At 41.9% G+C, this 18734-nt stretch overlaps 1 protein-coding gene across 2 annotated transcripts in view; it reads left to right on the top strand.

Moving 5' to 3' along the window:
- The first annotated feature begins 5427 nt into the window (after positions 1-5427).
- The window catches only part of CTTN (cortactin), a 36539-nt gene continuing 23232 nt past the window's right edge, over positions 5428-18734 (top strand). Inside the window, exons 1-4 of one of the 2 annotated variants that reach the window (XM_084631417.1) lie at positions 5428-5574; positions 11443-11526; positions 12543-12616; positions 14869-14998. In XM_084631417.1, the coding sequence (XP_084487543.1) occupies positions 11443-11526; positions 12543-12616; positions 14869-14998 (288 nt within the window). In that variant the 5' untranslated portion in view covers positions 5428-5574. Of the gene's footprint in view, positions 5575-5603; positions 5714-11442; positions 11527-12542; positions 12617-14868; positions 14999-18734 lie in introns of those variants that run through there. The other variant, XM_084631416.1, reaches the window with a different exon arrangement.

The raw sequence follows: 18734 nt of genomic DNA on the forward strand, positions 1-18734 counted from the left end.
CAGGGCCAGGTAGGCAAGCAGAGCTTCAGAGTCTCAATGCATGGATGAGATGATGGTGTAGAGAGGAGGGGTTTAAATTTATTAGGAACTGGGGAAACTTTTGGGATAGGGAGAGCCCATATAGGAACGATGGGCTCCACCTAAACCAAAGTGGATCCAGACTGCTGGCACTTAACATTAAAAGGTTGCAGAGCAGTTTTTAAACTAAGAGATGGGGGAAAGCCGATTGTTGCAGAGGAGCATGTGGATTGCCAGCAGATCGAGGGATGTGATCATTCCCCTCTATTCAACATTGGTGAGGCCTCATCTGGAGTACTGTGTCTAGTTTGGGGCCCCACGCTACAACAAAGATGTGGAAAAATTGGAAAACGTCCAGCGGAGGGCAACAAAAATGATTAGGGGACTGGAACACATGACTTATGAGGAGAGGCTGAGGGAACTGGAATTGTTTAGTCTGTGGAAGAGAAGAATGAGGGGGGATTTGATAGCTGCTTTCAACTACCTGAAAGGGGGTTCTAAAGAGGATGGTTCTAGACTGTTCTCAGTGGTAGCAGATGACAGAACAAGGAGTAATGGTCTCAAGTTGCAGTGGGGGAGGTTTAGGTTGGATAGTAGGAAAAACTTTTTCACTAGGAGGGTGGTGACACGCTAGAATGTGTTATCTAGGGAGGTGGTGGAATCTCCTTCCTTAGAAGTTTTTAAGGTCAGGCTTGACAAAGCCCTGGTTGGGATGATTTAGTTGGGGGTTGGTCGTGCTTTGAGTTGGACTAGATGACCTCCTGAGGTCCCTTCCAACCCTGATATTCTATGATTGGACAGAGACTTCTCTTAAAGGAGAGTCTATTGATAGAGACTCTCTGTTTTAGTCAGGAGGAGAGGATGGAAGAGGATAAAGTAATGGCCAGATCAGATGAGAAACATTCAGTTATAAAAAAGAATCTGACACATCAGAAAAGGGCAGACAAATAAACAGTGACAAGTTTTTAAAGTGCTTGTACACAAATGCTAGAAGTCTAAATAATGTGGGTGAACTAGTGCCTCATTTTAAAAGAGGATATTGATATAATAGGCATCTCAGAAACCTGGTGGAGTGAGAACAATCAATGGGACACAATCGTTCCGGGGTACAAAATATACCGGAAGGACAGAACAGGTTGTGCAGGGGGTGGGGGGGAGTGGCACTATCTGTGAAAGAAAATGTTGAATCAAATGAAATAAAAATCTTAAATGAATCCACATGTTCCATAGATCTCTATGGATAGTAATTCCATGCTCTAATAAGAATATGACTGTAGGGATCTATTATCAACCACCTGACGAGGATTGTAATGATGAAATGCTAAGGGAGATTAGACAGGCTATCAAAATAAAGAACTCAATAATAGTAGGGGATTTCAATTATCCCCATATTGACTGGTACATGTCACCTCAGGACAAGATGCAGAGACAAAATTTCTCGATACTTTCAATGACTGCTTCTTGGATCAGCTGGTACAGGAACCCACAAGGGGAGAGGCAACTCTCGATTTAGTCCTGAGTGGAGCGTGGGATCTGGTCCAAGAGGTAACTATAACAGGACTGCTTGGAAATAGTGACCATAATATAATAACATTTAACATTCCTGTGGTGGGAAGAACACCTCAACAGCCCAATACTGTGGCATTTAATTTCAAAAAGGGAAACTGCAAAAATGAGGAGGTTAGTTAAACAGAAATTAAAAGGTACAGTGACTAGAGTGAAATCCCTGCAAGCTGCATGGACACTTTTCAAAGACACCATAATAGAGGCTCAACTTAAACGTATACCCCCAAATTAAAAAATACAGTAAAAGAGCTAAAAAGGAATCACCGTGGCTTAACAACCATGTAAAAGAAGCAGTGAGAGATGAAAAAGGCATCTTTTAAAAAGTGGAAGTCAAATCCTAGTGAGGTAAATAGAAAGGCGCATAAACACTGCCAAATTAAGTGTAAAAATGTAATAAGAAAAGCCAAAAAGGAGTTTGAAGAACAGCTAGCCAAAAACTCAAAAGGTAATAACAAAATGTTTTTTAAGTACAGCAGAAGCAGGAAGTCTGCTAAACAAGTGGGGCCCCCTTGGACAATCGAGATACAAAAGGAGCACTTAAAAGACGATAAAGTCATCGCAGTGAAGCAAAGAATTCCTTTAGTTTCTGACTTCATGGCTGAGGCTGTTAGGGAGATTCCCAAACCTGAGCCATCTTTTGAAGGTGACAAAGCTGAGGAATTGTCACAGATTGAAGTGTCACTAGAGGAGGTTTTAGAATTAATTGAGAAACTTAACAGTAATAAGTCACTGGGACCAGATGGCATTCACCCAAGAGTTCTGAAAGAACTCAAATGTGAAATTGTGGAACTATTAACTATGGTTTATAACCTGTCCTTTAAATCAGCTTCTGTACCCGATGACTGGAAGATAGCTAATATCATGCCAATATTTTAAAATGGCTCTAGAAGTGATCCCAGCAATTACAGACCAGTAAGTCTAACATCAATACTGGGCAAATTAGTTGCAACAATGATAAAGAATAAAATTGTCAGACACATAGAAGAACATAAATTGTTGGGCAAAAGTCAACATGATTTCTGTAAAGGGAAATCATGTCTTAATCTATTAATAATAATTAATAATTAATAATCTATAGAGTTCTTTGAAGGGGTCAACAAACGTAGACAAGGGGGATCCAGTGAACACAGTGTACTTAGATTTCCAGAAAGGCTTTGACAAGGTCCCTCACCAAAGGCTCTTACGTAAATTAAGTTGTCATGGGATAAGAGGGAAGATCCTTTCATGCATTGAGAACTGGTTAAAAGACAGAGAACAAAGGGTAGTAATGGTAAATTTTCAGAATGGAAAGGGGTAAGTAGTGGTGTTCCCCAAGAGTCAGTCCTAGGACCAATCCTATTCAACTTATTCATAAATGATCTGGAGAAAGGGGTAAACAGTGAGGTGGCAAAGTTTGCAGATGATACGAAACTGCTCAAGATAGTCAAGACCGAAGCAGACTGTGAAGAACTTCAAAAAGATCTCACAAAACTAAGTGACTGGGGATGAATAGCAAATGTAATTTAATGTGGATAAATGTAAAGCAATGCACATACAATATGATGGGGGCTAATTTAGCTACAACTAATCAGGAGAAAGATCTTGGAGTCATTGTGGATAGTTCTCTGAAGATGACCACGCAGTGTGCAGTGGTAGTCAAAAAAGCAAACGGGATGTTAGGAATCATTAAAAAAGGGATAGAGAATAAGACAGAGAGTATCTTCTTGCCCTTATATAAATCTATGGTATGCCCACATCTTGAATACTGCGTACAGATATGGTCCCCTTATCTCAAAAAAGATATACTGGCATTAGAAAAGGTTCAGAAAAGGGCAACAAAAATGATTAGGGGTTTGGAACGGGTCCCATAGGAGGAGAGATTAAAGAGGCTAGGACTTTTCAGCTTGAAAAAGTGGAGACTAAGGTGGGGCTATGACAGAGGGATATAAAATCATGAGTGGTGTGGAGAAAGTGAATAAGGAAAAGTTATTTACTTGTTCCCATTATATAAGAACTAGGGGGCCACCAAATGAAATTAATGGGCAGTAGGTTTAAAACAAATAAAAGGAAGTTCTTCACACAGCACACAGTCAACCAGTGGAACTCCTTGCCTGAGGAGGTTGTGAAGGTTAGGAATATAATGGGGTTTAAAAGAGAACTGGATAAATTCATGGAGGCTAAGTCCATTAATGGCTATTAGCCAGGATAGGTAAGGAATGGTGGCCCAAACCTGTGTTAGAGGGTGGAGATGGATGGCAGGAGGAAAATCATTACCTGTTTGGTTCACTCCCTCTGGGGCACCTGGCATTGGCCACTGTCGGTAGACAAGAATCATAGAATATCAGGGTTGGAAGGGACCTCAGGAGGTCATCTAGTCCAACCCCCTGCTCAAAGCAGGACCAGTCCCCAACTAAATCATCCCAGGCAGGACTTTGTCAAACCTTACCTTGACCTCCAGGATACTGGGCTGGATGGAAGTCCATGGAAAGCACTTCAAATAACCTTTTTTCTTTTTTTTTTTAACCACCCATGTAATTGAAATTAATTTTCAAATATTGTATTGATAGATTCATGTAGCACTCAGATTTGCAAGTCTAGTTCATTTGGAAAGAGAGACTTTTCTCTTTATTATTTGGCAGGAGGGATGTGTTTTACATTACAAATTCAGTTCGAAAGCTCATGCTCAAATAAATTGGTTAGTCTCTAAGGTGCCACAAGTACTCCTTTTCTTTTTGCGAATACAGACTAACACGGCTGTTACTCTGAAACCTGTCTGCCTCCTGTTTTTTCTGGGACTATGAACTATAGCATGACTACATAACCACATCAAGCAAGTAAAATCACCCTATCAATTGAGGTTGAGCAATTTTTACTCAGACTTTAAACCAGTAGCATTTATTTAATTCAAATGGCCAATTGACATGTCCAGGAAGGGAGACGGAAGAGGGGATTTTAATTGTAGTGCTTGTTGAATCTTTATTAAAGAGATGAAAAACCATATACATCAGAGCTCTCCAACAAGTCCTTCCACAAAATCAGGAAGGACAGGATGTGACGTTTGAAAGTACTAAAGTACCTACCGTCCTCCCCAAAAACTAACCCACCTTCTCTCCAGGGAAGAAGCAGCACAAAAAAAAAAAAAGTCTATCAATCCGTTATTTTCCAGTACCGGTCCTCTATAAAGCAAGGTTTAAAATTGGAATAAAGTGTTTTTAATGAGACATTTAGATTATCCATATTTAATGCCCCTTATTCAAATTATAACATCCCTGCCTCAAGGTAACTTTTTTATTTCATTGGGTCCTTTGTTCGGTTAAATTCACGCTAACCAATATTGTTGCAATGAGGTGGGGGCGATACTCTGTAGAGTTATCACGTTTTATCCTTTGGCAAAAAAGTCCCCACTTTTTGCTTATTTTATTGTATTTTATAGCCGTTTAATAGGCGTCTCGCTGTTCGTGTTTTCCGTAGGTCTCATCGCCACAGTATGTATCTTAGCGCTCCCCCGGAATTTGCAATCCTTCGAGACTAGTACTTTCATGTGGCTCATTCAGGTTCTCCCAGTTTGACAAGCCTGACTCGTTGAAATAAGCAATAACAATAATGTTGAAATGAGCTCTGCAGAGCAGCAGCAGGAAGGCGCAGCACCAGAGGATGCATGGATAATGGGCTCTGGAAAGCTGCCGGAGGTGCAGGGAGAGTGGGAAGCGCAATGGAGACGGTGGGTTTCCCGGAGTGCGGTCTAGGGAGCAGCTCCGAGCCCAGAAGCAACGATTCTTGCGTAGACAAAGGGATCCGGGGGGCAAGCCGACAGGGGCACTCGGGCAGCGCGGCTCGGGCCGCAGGCGGAAGCCCAGCAGCCCTGGAGCTTGTGCAGCCATACCCCACCGCCTGACGTGCGAGGGAAGAACAGGAAATGGGAGTCTGGGAGAAACGGAAATTGCAACAGCAGCCGAGCTAGGAAGCAGCAGCTGCAGAAGCTGTGCAGTCGGGAAGTGAGCTGGGAACAAAGTAAGTGGCATGAGCGCAATCCCCGGGGCAAAAAGCTGGGATGAGGAGGAGACACTTGCTTTTCCGTATTCTCCCCTTTCCCCCGGGGGACGCTGCGGCCGCCTTCATCTCTGTGCCAGTTGTTTTGCTCTTCAAAGCGGTGGGTGTCAAAAGGAAGTCAGGCCACCCACCGTCTTTTTGGGGGGCGGGGAACAACCGACCCGGGGTTGGTTCACCACATCTCTCCCTTTTAGCCCCGGTAAAGCGAGCGGGAGCTAGTCTTGGGCCCGCCCTGGCTTGAGTTGCGGGGTGGGGCTGGACGAGTGTGGCTGCTGAAGGTGGTGGGGTTAGAGGAGGCTGCGGCGGAGCTGAACTTTCTCTTACGGGCTAACCCCCCAGCTGAGCAGCACGGTTTGGTGACGGACTCCGGCTCTGTGTTGCGGTCTGAGCGGGGGAGGCTTAGGGCGGGGGCACGGTACAGCCTGCCCCAGAGAGGTGTTAATGATTTGGTCTGCAGCACTCCCCCCTGATACGCACAGTGCAGCTACATGACTAACTTTCTTTGTTTTCTCTCTCCCCCCCCTTATCCCGTCCTCCTGAACTGTGGCTGTTTAACCATGGCCTTCAGCTAGTCCCCCCCTCTCCCTGGGACATGCGAGTGAGTGTGTGTGTGTGTGGGGGGGGGGTTTGGTATGTGTGTGAACTAGGCAGTTTGAGCTTTTCCCTGGGTCTCTCTTTCTGAGATGTGGAAGTGGACTTCTCTGGGATACTGGGTGGGTGCAGCAGAGCTCTTCATTCTTTCCCTAGGTTTACCCGTTTGAGATTGGGGGCAAGGTTTCCACTCTGTGCCTGGGAGGCTTGTGGTAGCTGTCCATGTTACTGTCTAAAAGCCAGTCATCCCCTACTGAATCTGTGATTAAATGCAGATGGGTGTGACTGATTCTAGGGCCTACAGCAGCTGTCTCTGTATAAGACTTCAGGAGGGAATGGGGTGTCTTTCTGTAATCAGACAAATGAGGAACAAAGCATCATTAGGTGCAGCTGACTCCTAATTCGTTTTCCTTTGGAAGGAGTCACTGTCATCTTGGAAAAAAGAAAAGGAGGACTTGTGGCACCTTAGAGACTAACAAATTTACAGCTGCTACTCTGAAACCTGTCATCTGGGATTAATTTTAAGTCTGGTTTTTAACATGGCCTCTGGTGATGAAAGATTCTTCATGTGTCTCACTCACAGGTTATTTCTGTGTGTGACAATCTCATTCATTCAAACTGTCAAAGCTTGATAGCCCTGCAGGCCTGACAGTCTTTCAGTGTCTATCCGGAGTAGAAAACTGGTTATATCCTGAATGAGACGGTAAATAATTAGTGCAATACACTTCTTTTTCATTGGCTTTCTTGGTGCTTTCCAGTAGGACTTCCACAATTGGGTACTGTGATGGATTTGGAGCTACTCAGTAATATTCATAGGTATTGTATGTTGATCTTGTTATTGGGATGCTTACTGTGTGACTATATTGGGTTAACTCAGTAAAGAGCTGTCTGAAGAAATAGGTAGGTAGAATACTGAATGAAGGTAGGCTCTTCTCAGCAAACAGAAGGGACTGTGCCAAAACTGCTAGCTTTGATTATTTTTGTTTCCTCCAACCTACGAAACTGGTTTTGACCAGATGGATTGGGAACACCAATCAGAACAAAGAAGCTCTGACAGGATTGAAAAGGGACCCTTTCTCAAGAGAGGGCCAGTAGTTAAACTGTTCAGGGGAACCAGACCAAGACACACAACTGCCCCTGGCTGTGTCTGGAGACTTCATAGCTTTCTAGGTTCTAGGAGGGTGGTAAGCTGGATGTGCATCTATTGCCATTTTAAAATCCCATTTTTCTTCTAATGCTTTGGTCTGTTTTGAAGAAAGCGGTGTGATCACTGGTCACAGGCTTCCAAAGGTGCCTGCACTCAGTTGGGCCTGCAGGTTAATAATGGTGGATACCCAGGCCTCAGTTCCCAGAGAGGTGTGGGAGAATTGCAAAATTCCTCTTGAGATAGGCAAAGGCAGGAGGCCTAACATCTGAATGGGTACACTCTGAGAGATCACAAAGGGAAAAGAGGTGCAGTTAGCCCTTTCGCTGTGACAGGTACCCATCCGTTATTTTGACTCCAACAAGCACCTCTAGATATAGCATTGCTGACCAAGTTAATTGACTGGCACCTCCCTCTCGTTCAGGGAACCTGTTCTTAGCCCCTTGTGGGAGAAGGGAGCTTGAATTCCTCTACTTCCAAATATGCTCTGTGGAAAACTCTGTGGCTGCTGATTCGTCAACATAATAAAGGACAGAAATGGCCTGATAAATCAAAAGCATATATTTAGCCTCTGTGTGTTTTGAACTGCAGTTCCCTTTTTCCAGAAATTTGACCACATGAGTCAGTGACTCCTGGATACAGTATGGATCATATTTCTCTGTAGTCTAGTTGGAAAGAGATCTTACAGATACAGATACAGCAACTACTGAGGAAACCTATTATGGTGGGGCTGCAAATTATGCCTAGTAGAAAATGAGAAAATGTATCTGATTTTAATTATTATTGCTATATCTTTATAGTTACCCTAACAGAACTCTGGTTGGGGGACAGAGGGGGGAGAGGATGGACATTTGTTATAGTATGGTCTTGGACCAGGATTTTTTAAAATACTGTTTATAAAAAGTCCTTCAGCTTCCAGTCTTTCTTGATTACCACTTTTAACAAGGTTGAGGAGGAAACAAATACATTCTGAGTTAGGCTTGAATATTGCTAAACTCAGAATTGATTGAATTATCTTGTAACTTGTAGGCTGCAGTGTAAACACTGAATAGCCATGTAATTCACAAAAGCCAGCTTATTTGTTGGGGAGCTGCCTAAGACAGCCAATGGGAAATGCTGACCAGAAGGGTCAGTGCTAAGCCCCACACTTCTCACAGAGGTAAGTACCTAAGTCCAGGCTGCAGGGAGGGGCCTACCTGTACATGACAATCCACGAATGGATACCACCACCTGGAGTCAGATGGCTTAGGTGTCTAAGGTGTTTCTTGTGGAGAATGAGTTAGGCACCTGCCTCTCTTCCAGCAAAATGGCTTGAGGAGGAAGTGGTGTGGTGCTGATCTTTTAATTCTTAGCCTAGTGATTATAGCACTCATCTTGGATGTTGGAGATCCAGGTTCATTTCCTGTCCCCCCCTTCCCTCCAGAGAGGGGGGGAGAATTTGAATCAGGGGCTCCCTCTGTTCTGTTGAAGCAGTTCCACTGTGGATAAATAATGAAAGAGTGGTTGGAGCATGGGATTTGGATCCAGAGTCTCCCACGTCCCAGATGAGCACCCTAACCACTAGACTACAGTGTTACTTGTATTCTTTCTCCCTAGCTCAATGAGAACAATCATCATGAAAGACTGAGGGACCCCTACATAGTTCAGTGACTAGCACATGTTCCTGAGAGGTAGGAGACACCTATTCAAATACTTTCTCCTGCTCTGTTAGCAAAAGGAGAATTGAACCTGGGTCTCCCACATCCCAGGGGAGTGCTCTAACCAGTGGACTAAAAGTTATAAGGTTCTACTCAATTTTGAATGGGACCCAATCTGGCAGGCTCCCTCTGGACACACCTGTTGTAGTGGGCACTTGCACACAGCTTAGGTGGCCTGTCTTTCCGGGTTCATGAATTGGCCTAGGGGTTAGGTGGAAGATAGGTGACCAGATGCCTAGAGGTTGTGTGCTGCTGCCTAAGGCAGAAATATAGGCATCAAGTAAGTTTAGGTGCCTATACAATTCGGTGGGAGTTTTGTGGATTGCATGGACGTAGGTGTTTGAGTCTGGGGTTTAGGCATCAAAATACTTTTTTGGATCCCTCCCTAAGTGACTGACAGAAATGGAAGTATAGTGTAATCGCATGTAAAAGCACATACTTGGAACATTTATGTATATATTAAAATATATATATATATATAGCTGGCACTGCAGAAGCCCTCCTGTCGACATAGCACTGTTTACACTTGGGGTTAGGTCAATGTAACTACATCACTCAGGGGTGTAGGAAAATCCAACATAAGTCTGTAGTATAGACCAAGCCTCAGTTTTTCTAGCAGAACAGAAGCAATTATGTTCCCTGTCCTAAGGCACTTCCAATCAAACAACATCAGACAGTGCAGTCCAAGACAAACACCAAGTGGAGGTTCAGTGTTAAAATGGTTGAGACTCAAAAATGTGTGTGGCTAAAAGAGTTGTTTTGAATGAAGACTGGCAGATTTTAGACAGGAGGGAATTTCTGGTATATGGGGTGGCACGGAAAAAGGCACAAAGTTGAATGGGAGAATATACTAAAGATAAGGGCATAAATGCAGAAAACCTAGTATTTAAATTAAAAAAAACTTGAAAATATTGAATTTTAGAGAGTGAGTGGTTTAACTAATGTTTGTCCTTAATTTTTATAGAAACTGGAGATGGGGAGGTATATAAGGTTATCATGCCTTTTTGTCTTCTCTGCTCCTATTCTTTTTAAGGCCTCCCTGGAGATTACTCCATAGTTTTCTACCTCAGGGCTGGTCTATATTTACAGTGCTGCAGTGGTGCAGCTGCACCACTGTACTGCTTAGTGAAGATACTACCAATGCCTAGATACTGCACCTCCCGGAGAGGTGGTTGGTAGCTCTGTCTAGAGCCCTGTATGGATACACAAATGTGTATCCACATCCGATCCACAGATAATTTTTGCGGATATCCGCATCCGTGGATCTACGCTGGGGTCCGGGCTGAGGCTCCAAGGCGTCCTCCCTACAGGAGCCCGGTTGGGGAGAGCCTTGTGGGCAGCTGTGGGGCACCCACACAGAGTCGCAGACACTCCACGTGCCCTCAGCCGGGCGGGGAACCTTGGGGGCGGGGACACGGCTGGGGCTGCTCTCATTGTGGGCAGGTGGAGGGTCTGCCACAGCTCCCTGGCTGGGCTTCATGCTGGTCCGGCAGGGGGGAGTGGGCAGACCTGTGGAGTTGCCCAGGGCAGGTAGCAGCTCCCCACAGCTGCCTGCCCAGCTCTTACCGTGGCCAGGCTGCGGTTCCGAGCCGTTCCCCATCCCTGGCTGGAGCCGAGTTGGGGAGAGCCGCGCGGGCAGCTGTAGGGAGCTGCGGCGGACTTAAGGGGATTTTTTTCCTTCTGCTTTATACTGAAACATTATGCAAACAGAGTAATAATATGTGTACATATTTTTAATCAATGAATATCTTTAAAAATGTAGTATGTGTACTACTATTGCCTGCAAGTGGACAAATGCCTTCTAAATCTAAAACATTTTAAATTCAGATTGTTTTCATAATACTTGATATCTGAATCTCATTAATGTAAAACATGAAAGGAACCTACAGAATATAGCATTTAGCAATTGCTGTGCTCATCATTACTAAAGGCTAGAAAAAATATTACTTTTAAGACATAAGTACACATATAGTATCTGAGTGTTAATAGCTTTTTGTGAAGCAAACTTTAATGAGAAGACCCATTTGAACAGAGCTCATCAATGGTTTATCACATGTTACTAATAAATGAAGTAAGCCCACACATTTTGACTCTTACCAGAAGAAACTTCCTCATTCTCTTTGAAAGAATGCCAGTTATTATTTCTGGCCTTTTTTAAATGCCAAAAGAAAAACCACAGGGAGCTATCAGTCTGGTTTGCAAATGCAACTGGACAACTGATACTATTAGTAACCACATCTGCTGTAACTGCCAATATTACGAATGTTGTTTAATTAAACAATTTACTTCTCTAGTATATTCAGAATATTGGACTAGTCCTTAATCAACCCAGTCATAATGTGAAATGAATTTAAGTGCAACTCTAGTGTGACAGTACTTCATTTGATGGTGTTTCAGATGTGGAAGGCTACTGCAGGTCATGCCATTTCAGTCAACCAGAGTGATGGAGCTGACGACTGGGAGACAGATCCTGATTTTGAGGTACAGTAACTCCTCGCTTAACATTGTAGTTATGTTCCTGAAAAATGTGACTTTAAGCGAAATGATGTAAAGCGAATCCAGTTTCCCCATAAGAATTAATGTAAAGGGAGGAGCTGGGTTTAGGTTCCAGGGAAAAAATTTTCACCAGACAAAAGACTATATTATATATATGTATACACAGTATAAGTTTTAAACAAACAATTTAATACTGTACACAGCAATGATGATTGTGACGCTTGGTTAGGGTGACCAGACGTCCCGATTTTTAGTTCTTTGTCCCACGGCCCGATGTTGCGGCTTTGGACACTCCAGCTGCTTTTTTTTATTTTTTTTTGGTTCAGCAACTCGGCTCCGGCCGCTTTTTTTTAATTAATTAATTTATTTTTTGCTTCCCCCATGTGTCCCGATATTTTGTCTCTTTCATCTGGTCACCCTAAGCTTGGTGGAGGTGGTGAAGTCAGAGGATGGAAGAGGGTGGGATATTTCTTACAGGGAATGCCTTACTGGTAAATGATGAACTAGCACTTGGCTGAGCCCTCAAGGGTTAACACGTTGTTAATGTAGCCTCATACTCTAAAAGGCAGCACAGATGGAGGGAGGGGAGACAGCATGGCAGACAGAGACACACCCTGTGTGAGAGAGGGAGAGATGCACATTGCCCCTTTTAAGTACTCTGACCCCACTCTAAGTACATTCCCTTTTAAACTAGATCAGGAAGTTGAGACAGCAGCTGCTGCCTACAAGCTCCCTGTCCTGAGCACTGTTGTTCCCGCCCTGCTCTATGGAGATGGGGTAAGCAGGGCGCAGGAACTGGGAGTGTGTTCTATTCATTGGCGATGACAGAAAAGACAGGGAGGTGGTTGTAGTAGAAACAGGTGAATGCGGCAATGAGGTTGTTAACTAATCTTTCTTGTTTCAGTGGCATGAGAGAGCCTTAAGGCCTTCAAAGTGCTGAAACTCTGAAATCTTGGGTTAAAGTCTAATAGTTTTTAACTTATTTTACATGTCTTTGACAGAATGATGTGAGTGAGAAAGAACAGCGCTGGGGTGCTAAAACTGTGCAAGGATCTGGACATCAAGAACACATCAAGTAAACTAGCTCTTCTTGATTCCTTTGTGACTGTTAATGTAGGCAATTTTTGATAAGTTCAGATCCTTAGTAACTTACATCCTGATGGATAAAATACAAGAGGCTCTCTATAGAGCATTGGTTACACAAATCCTTTCCTTCTTGCCTCCTTTGTGACTGCAGGCACCTAAAAAGTCTTGCTTTCTGGCTATAGGTTATACAATTGCTCTTTGTAATATTCACAATTACACATGGGTGCTCAGCTGTGCTCAGGTGAAAAGATGTATATCACCATATGACATGGACATTTTTGAGGCAGGTGGTACACACAGCTCCATTTCCTGGGGATAGATTTAGGCCCTATATTCCTAGAATTGGCTTAAAAAATTGTCATCCTAACTTCTAAAAATTCTGGCATGCCAAAATATATTGTAACAATATTTTAGCCTCTATCTGAAAGGAAAATGCATGTGTCACAATGGACCATCAGCTCACGAGCTTGTTTAAATGGTAAGGTGCCTTTACAACCAAATTCTCAATCTCGTACTTCTTAACAAGGCATGCTTGAAATTTTAGTCTCAAAACTGACTTCTGCTTTTGAAAGCTAAAGAGTGTTCTAGCTCTTCCTTCTATCTTACGTATTCATAGGGCACTAGTCACTGCAGTATGTAGGTGCCCATTGTTTGCTGAAGGAGTAAAAGGTCACAAATGCTGAAAATAGGGAATTATTTTTAATAGTTAAATGGCCTACTTTGAGCAGAAAACATCTGCTCAATGTGCAGCAGTAGTGAAAAAATATCATAATGCCACTATATAAATACATGCTATGCCCACACTTTGAATGCTGCGTACAGTTCTGGTTGCCTCTTCTCAAAAAACTGGAATTGGAAAAGGTACAGAGAAGGACAACAAAAGTGGGGTATGGAACAGCTTCCATGTGAGGAGAGAATAAAAAGATTGGGACCATTTAGCTTGGAAAAGAGATGACTAAGGAGGGGACACTATGACAGGGGTCTCTACAATCATGACTGGTGTGGAGAAAGTGAATAAGGAAGTGTTGTTTACCCCTTCACATAACACAAGAATCAGAGGTCACTCAAATTAATAGGCAGCAGGTTTAAGAGAAACAAAAGGAAATACACCTTCATAAAATGCACAGTCAGCTTGGGGAACTCATTGCTGGGATGTTGTGAAGGCCAGAACTATAACTATTAGCTAAGATGATAAGCGATGCAACCTCATGGTCTGGGTGTCCTAAGCCTCTAACTGACTAAAACCGGGAGTGGACAACAGGGGATGGATCACTTGATAATTGCCCTGTTCTGTTCATTCCCTTTGAAGCATCTGGCACTAGCCACTGTTGGAAGACTGGATACAGGGCTAGATGGACTGTTGGTCTGACCCAGTACAGCAATTCTTGTGTACTTTAGGGATCAGTTTTACTCTCTGGAGTACATTGCTGATATTTACAGGCTAAATATACAGCAGTTATGCTTTAGGCAGCTTTAAACTCATGTCAGAAGTGTCAAGCGCAGATCATTGGTTTTCCCTCTACATCCAGCCTCTTTTTCTGTTTCCAGAGAGAGAGCTTGGCGGAAGGGAAAGGAAATCAACCTATTTTCAGCTCCTCCTTGTTTTATATTAATGTCCAAAAGCCTCAACTGGAATTAGGACCCCATTGCAGTAGGTATTGTACAAATGCACTGGAAGAGATGGTCCCTGCCATGAAAAGCTTACAGTCTTTTTTTTCCCCTTCTCTCCCCCCTCAAAAAAACCCCCACACTAGGGGAGAACTAACAAGAAAGGGGTGAGGAGGGGAAGAGAGAATGGTACAGTGATGAGGGTCATATAAATACCTAGATAGGGTAAACAAACAAAAAAATCATATTTGGTAACTAGGTAATCAACTTTTCAGGATTAATATCAAATAGCAAACTTCTCTTCCCTGTTATAGTCCCAATGCAGGATGGTAGATCTTAAAATGAAGGGTTCTGGATTTTTTTGGTTTTTAAAAACAGATTTCACAATGAAATGAATGTCAAAGTTCTTAAAACCAGACTTGAAGTGCTTGGTGTACTGAAGGGCTAAAAAAAAATAATAATTAAATACATATTGTACACTTACCAGCATTTATCTTCTAATCCTAAAGTTAAGATCAGGTTTTTGGGTGCAAAATTAGCACATCAAGTAGAAAGTCTTGTCTCTGAGGAAGTCTTAACGTTAACCATGTCTATAAAATTTATTATATAACTACCAGATTCTCTGTTTTAAAGCATTCACCAACTGAGAGAGAATGTGTTCCAAGAACACCAGAGCCTCAAGGAGAAAGAGCTTGAAACAGGACCAAAAGCTTCCCGTGGCTATGGAGGGAAGTTTGGTGTGGAACAAGACCGTATGGATAAAGTAAGTGTAAAATATCTTCTCAGGAGATGTATTGCGGATGGGTCTGATAATGCAAGCCTTACTCACCTAAGTAAATACCATTGTAGTCAGTGGGATGGGATTATTTTTGTGAATTAGGTGTGTCTATATAAAAGTTTTGCTGATTTAATTATATCAGTACAGTAAAAGTTGCAAACTCTCTAGTATATATGCAGTTATATCTGTATAAAAGTGTTCATACTGCTATAGATTATTCCAGTTTGGGAATCAAAATAACTTATGACAGTATAAACCATCTTTATTCTGGTATAACTGTGTCTGCTCTAGGGCTTTTGCTGATGTAACTGTCAGCAAAATTATCACTCCACTAACGCTAATTATACTTGTAAAACCTTTCTGTAGATCTAGGCTCTGTGTGATCAGGTCCTGTGTCTCATTTTACTCAAGGGAGTTAATGGGTCATCTGTGAGTAACAAAGGGAAGCCTTTTTGAGAACTGATGTATTGGTGCTCCACACCTCTTCCTGGTCTTGTGATTTTTAGACCTGGTCTGCTTGCTCGTGTCATGCGCTCATTAGTAAGGCTAAGATTTAGTCATGGGTAATTTTAGTAAAAATCATGGACTGATCACAGGCAATAAACAAAAATTCATAGCCCTGTGGTCTTTCTCCTCCTGTAAATGTGTAGGTTTCTAAAGATACTCTTCTAAATTAAGAAAGCACCTAGATATGAATAAATCCATTTTCTATTTCATTTGCTGCATCAATTCTTTGTGTACTTGTGACTGCCTAAGGATGAATGAATAAATATATTTATTTATATTTTCTTGAATTAGAAGCTAGCGCTCACTTCAAAAAAGTATGAAAAAATGAGCAGCGAGAAGTAACCCAGATACCCAGAAAATGGCTTTGTATTTTAGGCAGATTGCAACTATCATCTTTGAAATATAAACTATTGAGTCAATGTTTAAAACCACTGTCAACATCAGTGCAAAGTATAAATATTAATGATCCTTAGGTTTTTTTTAAAATAACTGCATGCTCACTGGTGGTATTAACATTAAAAGATGCTGACTAGAAGTTGTTCTAGTTGCTCATCTGCCCCCATTAGTTATCCAACTTGTAATATCATTGCAGCACAATACTGCACTATAAGAAAATTAGAGCTAAAATATTGAGGCCTAAATAAGATTACATTTTAGTTTCTTGCTTAATTAACTTTGTGGGTACCTAGCAAGATGGCTTCCAAGATACTCCGTTACCTGTTAATCATATCCAACAGATTTTGGTTTGTTTGTAGGCAGGGCCCTATTGTTTCACAGAAATTTGCTATATAACCCTCTGTACCCTTAAAACAGGCTAACACAAATCAGTGGAGAACTGGGGTAAGAGAATTATTGGATTAAGTTATTAAGTCTACCTTGTGGACTCCAAGCTCTCTCATGCTGGCTACTTATGCCTCCCCTCATCCATTTAGGATTCTAACTGAATGCATTAAATAAACAAATGCTAAGACTGCTTCTAAGTGGATGGGGTGGGGGGGGAACGGAGTTAATAACAAATATTGCAGATAGTGCTGTATTTGTAACACTTAACTTTCTGTAAAAGAACAAAATTTTAACTGTCTGGATGTCTGCCCCATCAGTACTCCATGATGGTACAAACGGATCTTTAAAATGATACCACAATACCATACAATTATTTATCCTTTAAAAGATCAGTCCTTTCCTTTCCAAGAGCATCTACCTAGCTCTTCACTGCAGGCGAAATCCTGTTTCCTTTTAACTCAATGGGAGCTTAACCATTGACTTCAGTGGGCCAGGATTTTGCCCTGAAGTCTAAGTGTCATAAGTTTGATGTGGACCTAACTGATCACTTGCATAACTGCATGGGTCAGAGCTCCAGGATTAATTAAAATCTACCAGAGTACTGCTTCACCACGGGTTTCCAGGGGAGCTAGGTTTTTTTAAATCAATCTTTTGAATATTTTAAATATACAGAGATACATCTTTGAGTACTTAATACTTGGTGTTTAGTTATGAAATAGGAAGAGACGCTTTCCATTCTGATGTGGTGCCATGGAAGAAGATAAAACAGTGTACAGATTTAATTAGTTGAATTTGATAAAGCAGGAAGAAAAACATCTGGCTAAACATACAGTTTAAGACTTTCAAAACAGTGCTGTGGGATTTAGCCACCGATCTTCCACAAAGTTATTGAAAGATGTGTGAATAAATTATCTGCACTGCTTTGAACATTTTTTTTTTCCATCCCCTTAAAAAAGTCATTAATGTCACTGAAAACTGGCCACCACACGTTATCAACAAGCTACATGAAAGAGACATACTGGGTTGGTCAGAATTATAAAGAAGTATCTAACCTACATATAAATCAGAGTTGACATGCAGAAATTGGCAACATCTTTATTATATTCAGATTCATAATTTCCACATTTTGTAAGTGGACAATTGCTTCAGAATATTATGTTCAGCAAAGCTTCACCTCTCTGTTTTGAGAATATAATTCTTTGCAACTGGAGGTATTTTCAAAACTCACCTTTTGCTTAGCTAGCCAAGGCTTCTGGTGACCTTGTGCTCATTTAAAAAAGAGTCCAGTTTTATGTTTTATGCCAGTACTGAACTGCTCATTTCACAAGGATTTCAACTTGGGACACTCCTATTAGTGGCTCTCTGAATCAGCAGCAAACTTCCCAAAGCAAGGCTGATTGCAAAATGCAGTCTATTGGATTCTGGTATGGGCTGTGCATATCTCATTTTTGTATTGTATTATCAGTCATCTTGACTCATGGAAGCAGCTTGGGTAAGTGTTAAGAAATGTATATGTGTTTCAGTGATAACATGTTCCCATACAATTTTCAGGCCAGTTGCCCAAATGCTTCTCTGGACAGAGTAGATGGTAGAACTTTGAGCCCAGGTGATTCATTTAATAAGATATTTGAGAATTCCAGTATGGAACTCCACCTAACATCTTCCTATTGTATCAGGGATGGTCAGTTGAATTTAAAAGTCCAGTGTACTCCATATATGTCTGCCAGAGATATTAAAGCAATACTGTATTCTGCAGAGAAAGATGCTGATTTGGGAATCAAGGTTTTTAGTATTTTTTGCGTATCCCAGTAGGCTGAGAATGAAAAATAAGCATTCCTCAATGGCCAAAATGTTCAGTGCAGATTGTTCTCAAAACCATCAAAAACTAAAGCACAAGTATTATATAGCTGCCAGGGTTCTGCTGATATAAGGTTATGTTCACTTGAATCAAAACCAATTCTCTGCCTCCTCCCACTCATCTACAGATCCATGGGTACAGAGGGGCTTGATGCAGCGGAACCATTGCCATTCCACTGCATTGGACAATATGCTGTGAGCCAGAGCTAGAGATCTATGCCACAGAACTCAGCTCCTCAATCTTTGGCAGAGCCATGTGCAGCAGACTTTTCATTCGTGGAGAGGAGTTGTGGAAGGGCTGTGGCAGCAGCTCCAGCCATTAGATTGGACTAATAATTGCAGAGCCCTCTCACTCAGCATAGGCACACTTGTCACATTTTCCAGTGTCTGACCAAATTATTCAGTTTGGACACAGAGTGCAGAGTTTGGGGGTTATACTAGTACTATATTAGTGCAAATTTGAAGCTTTATCAGTAACTAGAGTAAGATGCACTTTCCAGTGTGTAATTTCATACCATCTTGTCTTATTTGAAGATTACTCCCGGCTCCTTTGTAATTCAGTGTGACATAATTG

Source organism: Lepidochelys olivacea, assembly GCF_965140295.1.
Source record: "Lepidochelys olivacea isolate rLepOli2 genome assembly, chromosome: 6".
NCBI lineage: Eukaryota > Metazoa > Chordata > Testudines > Cheloniidae > Lepidochelys > Lepidochelys olivacea.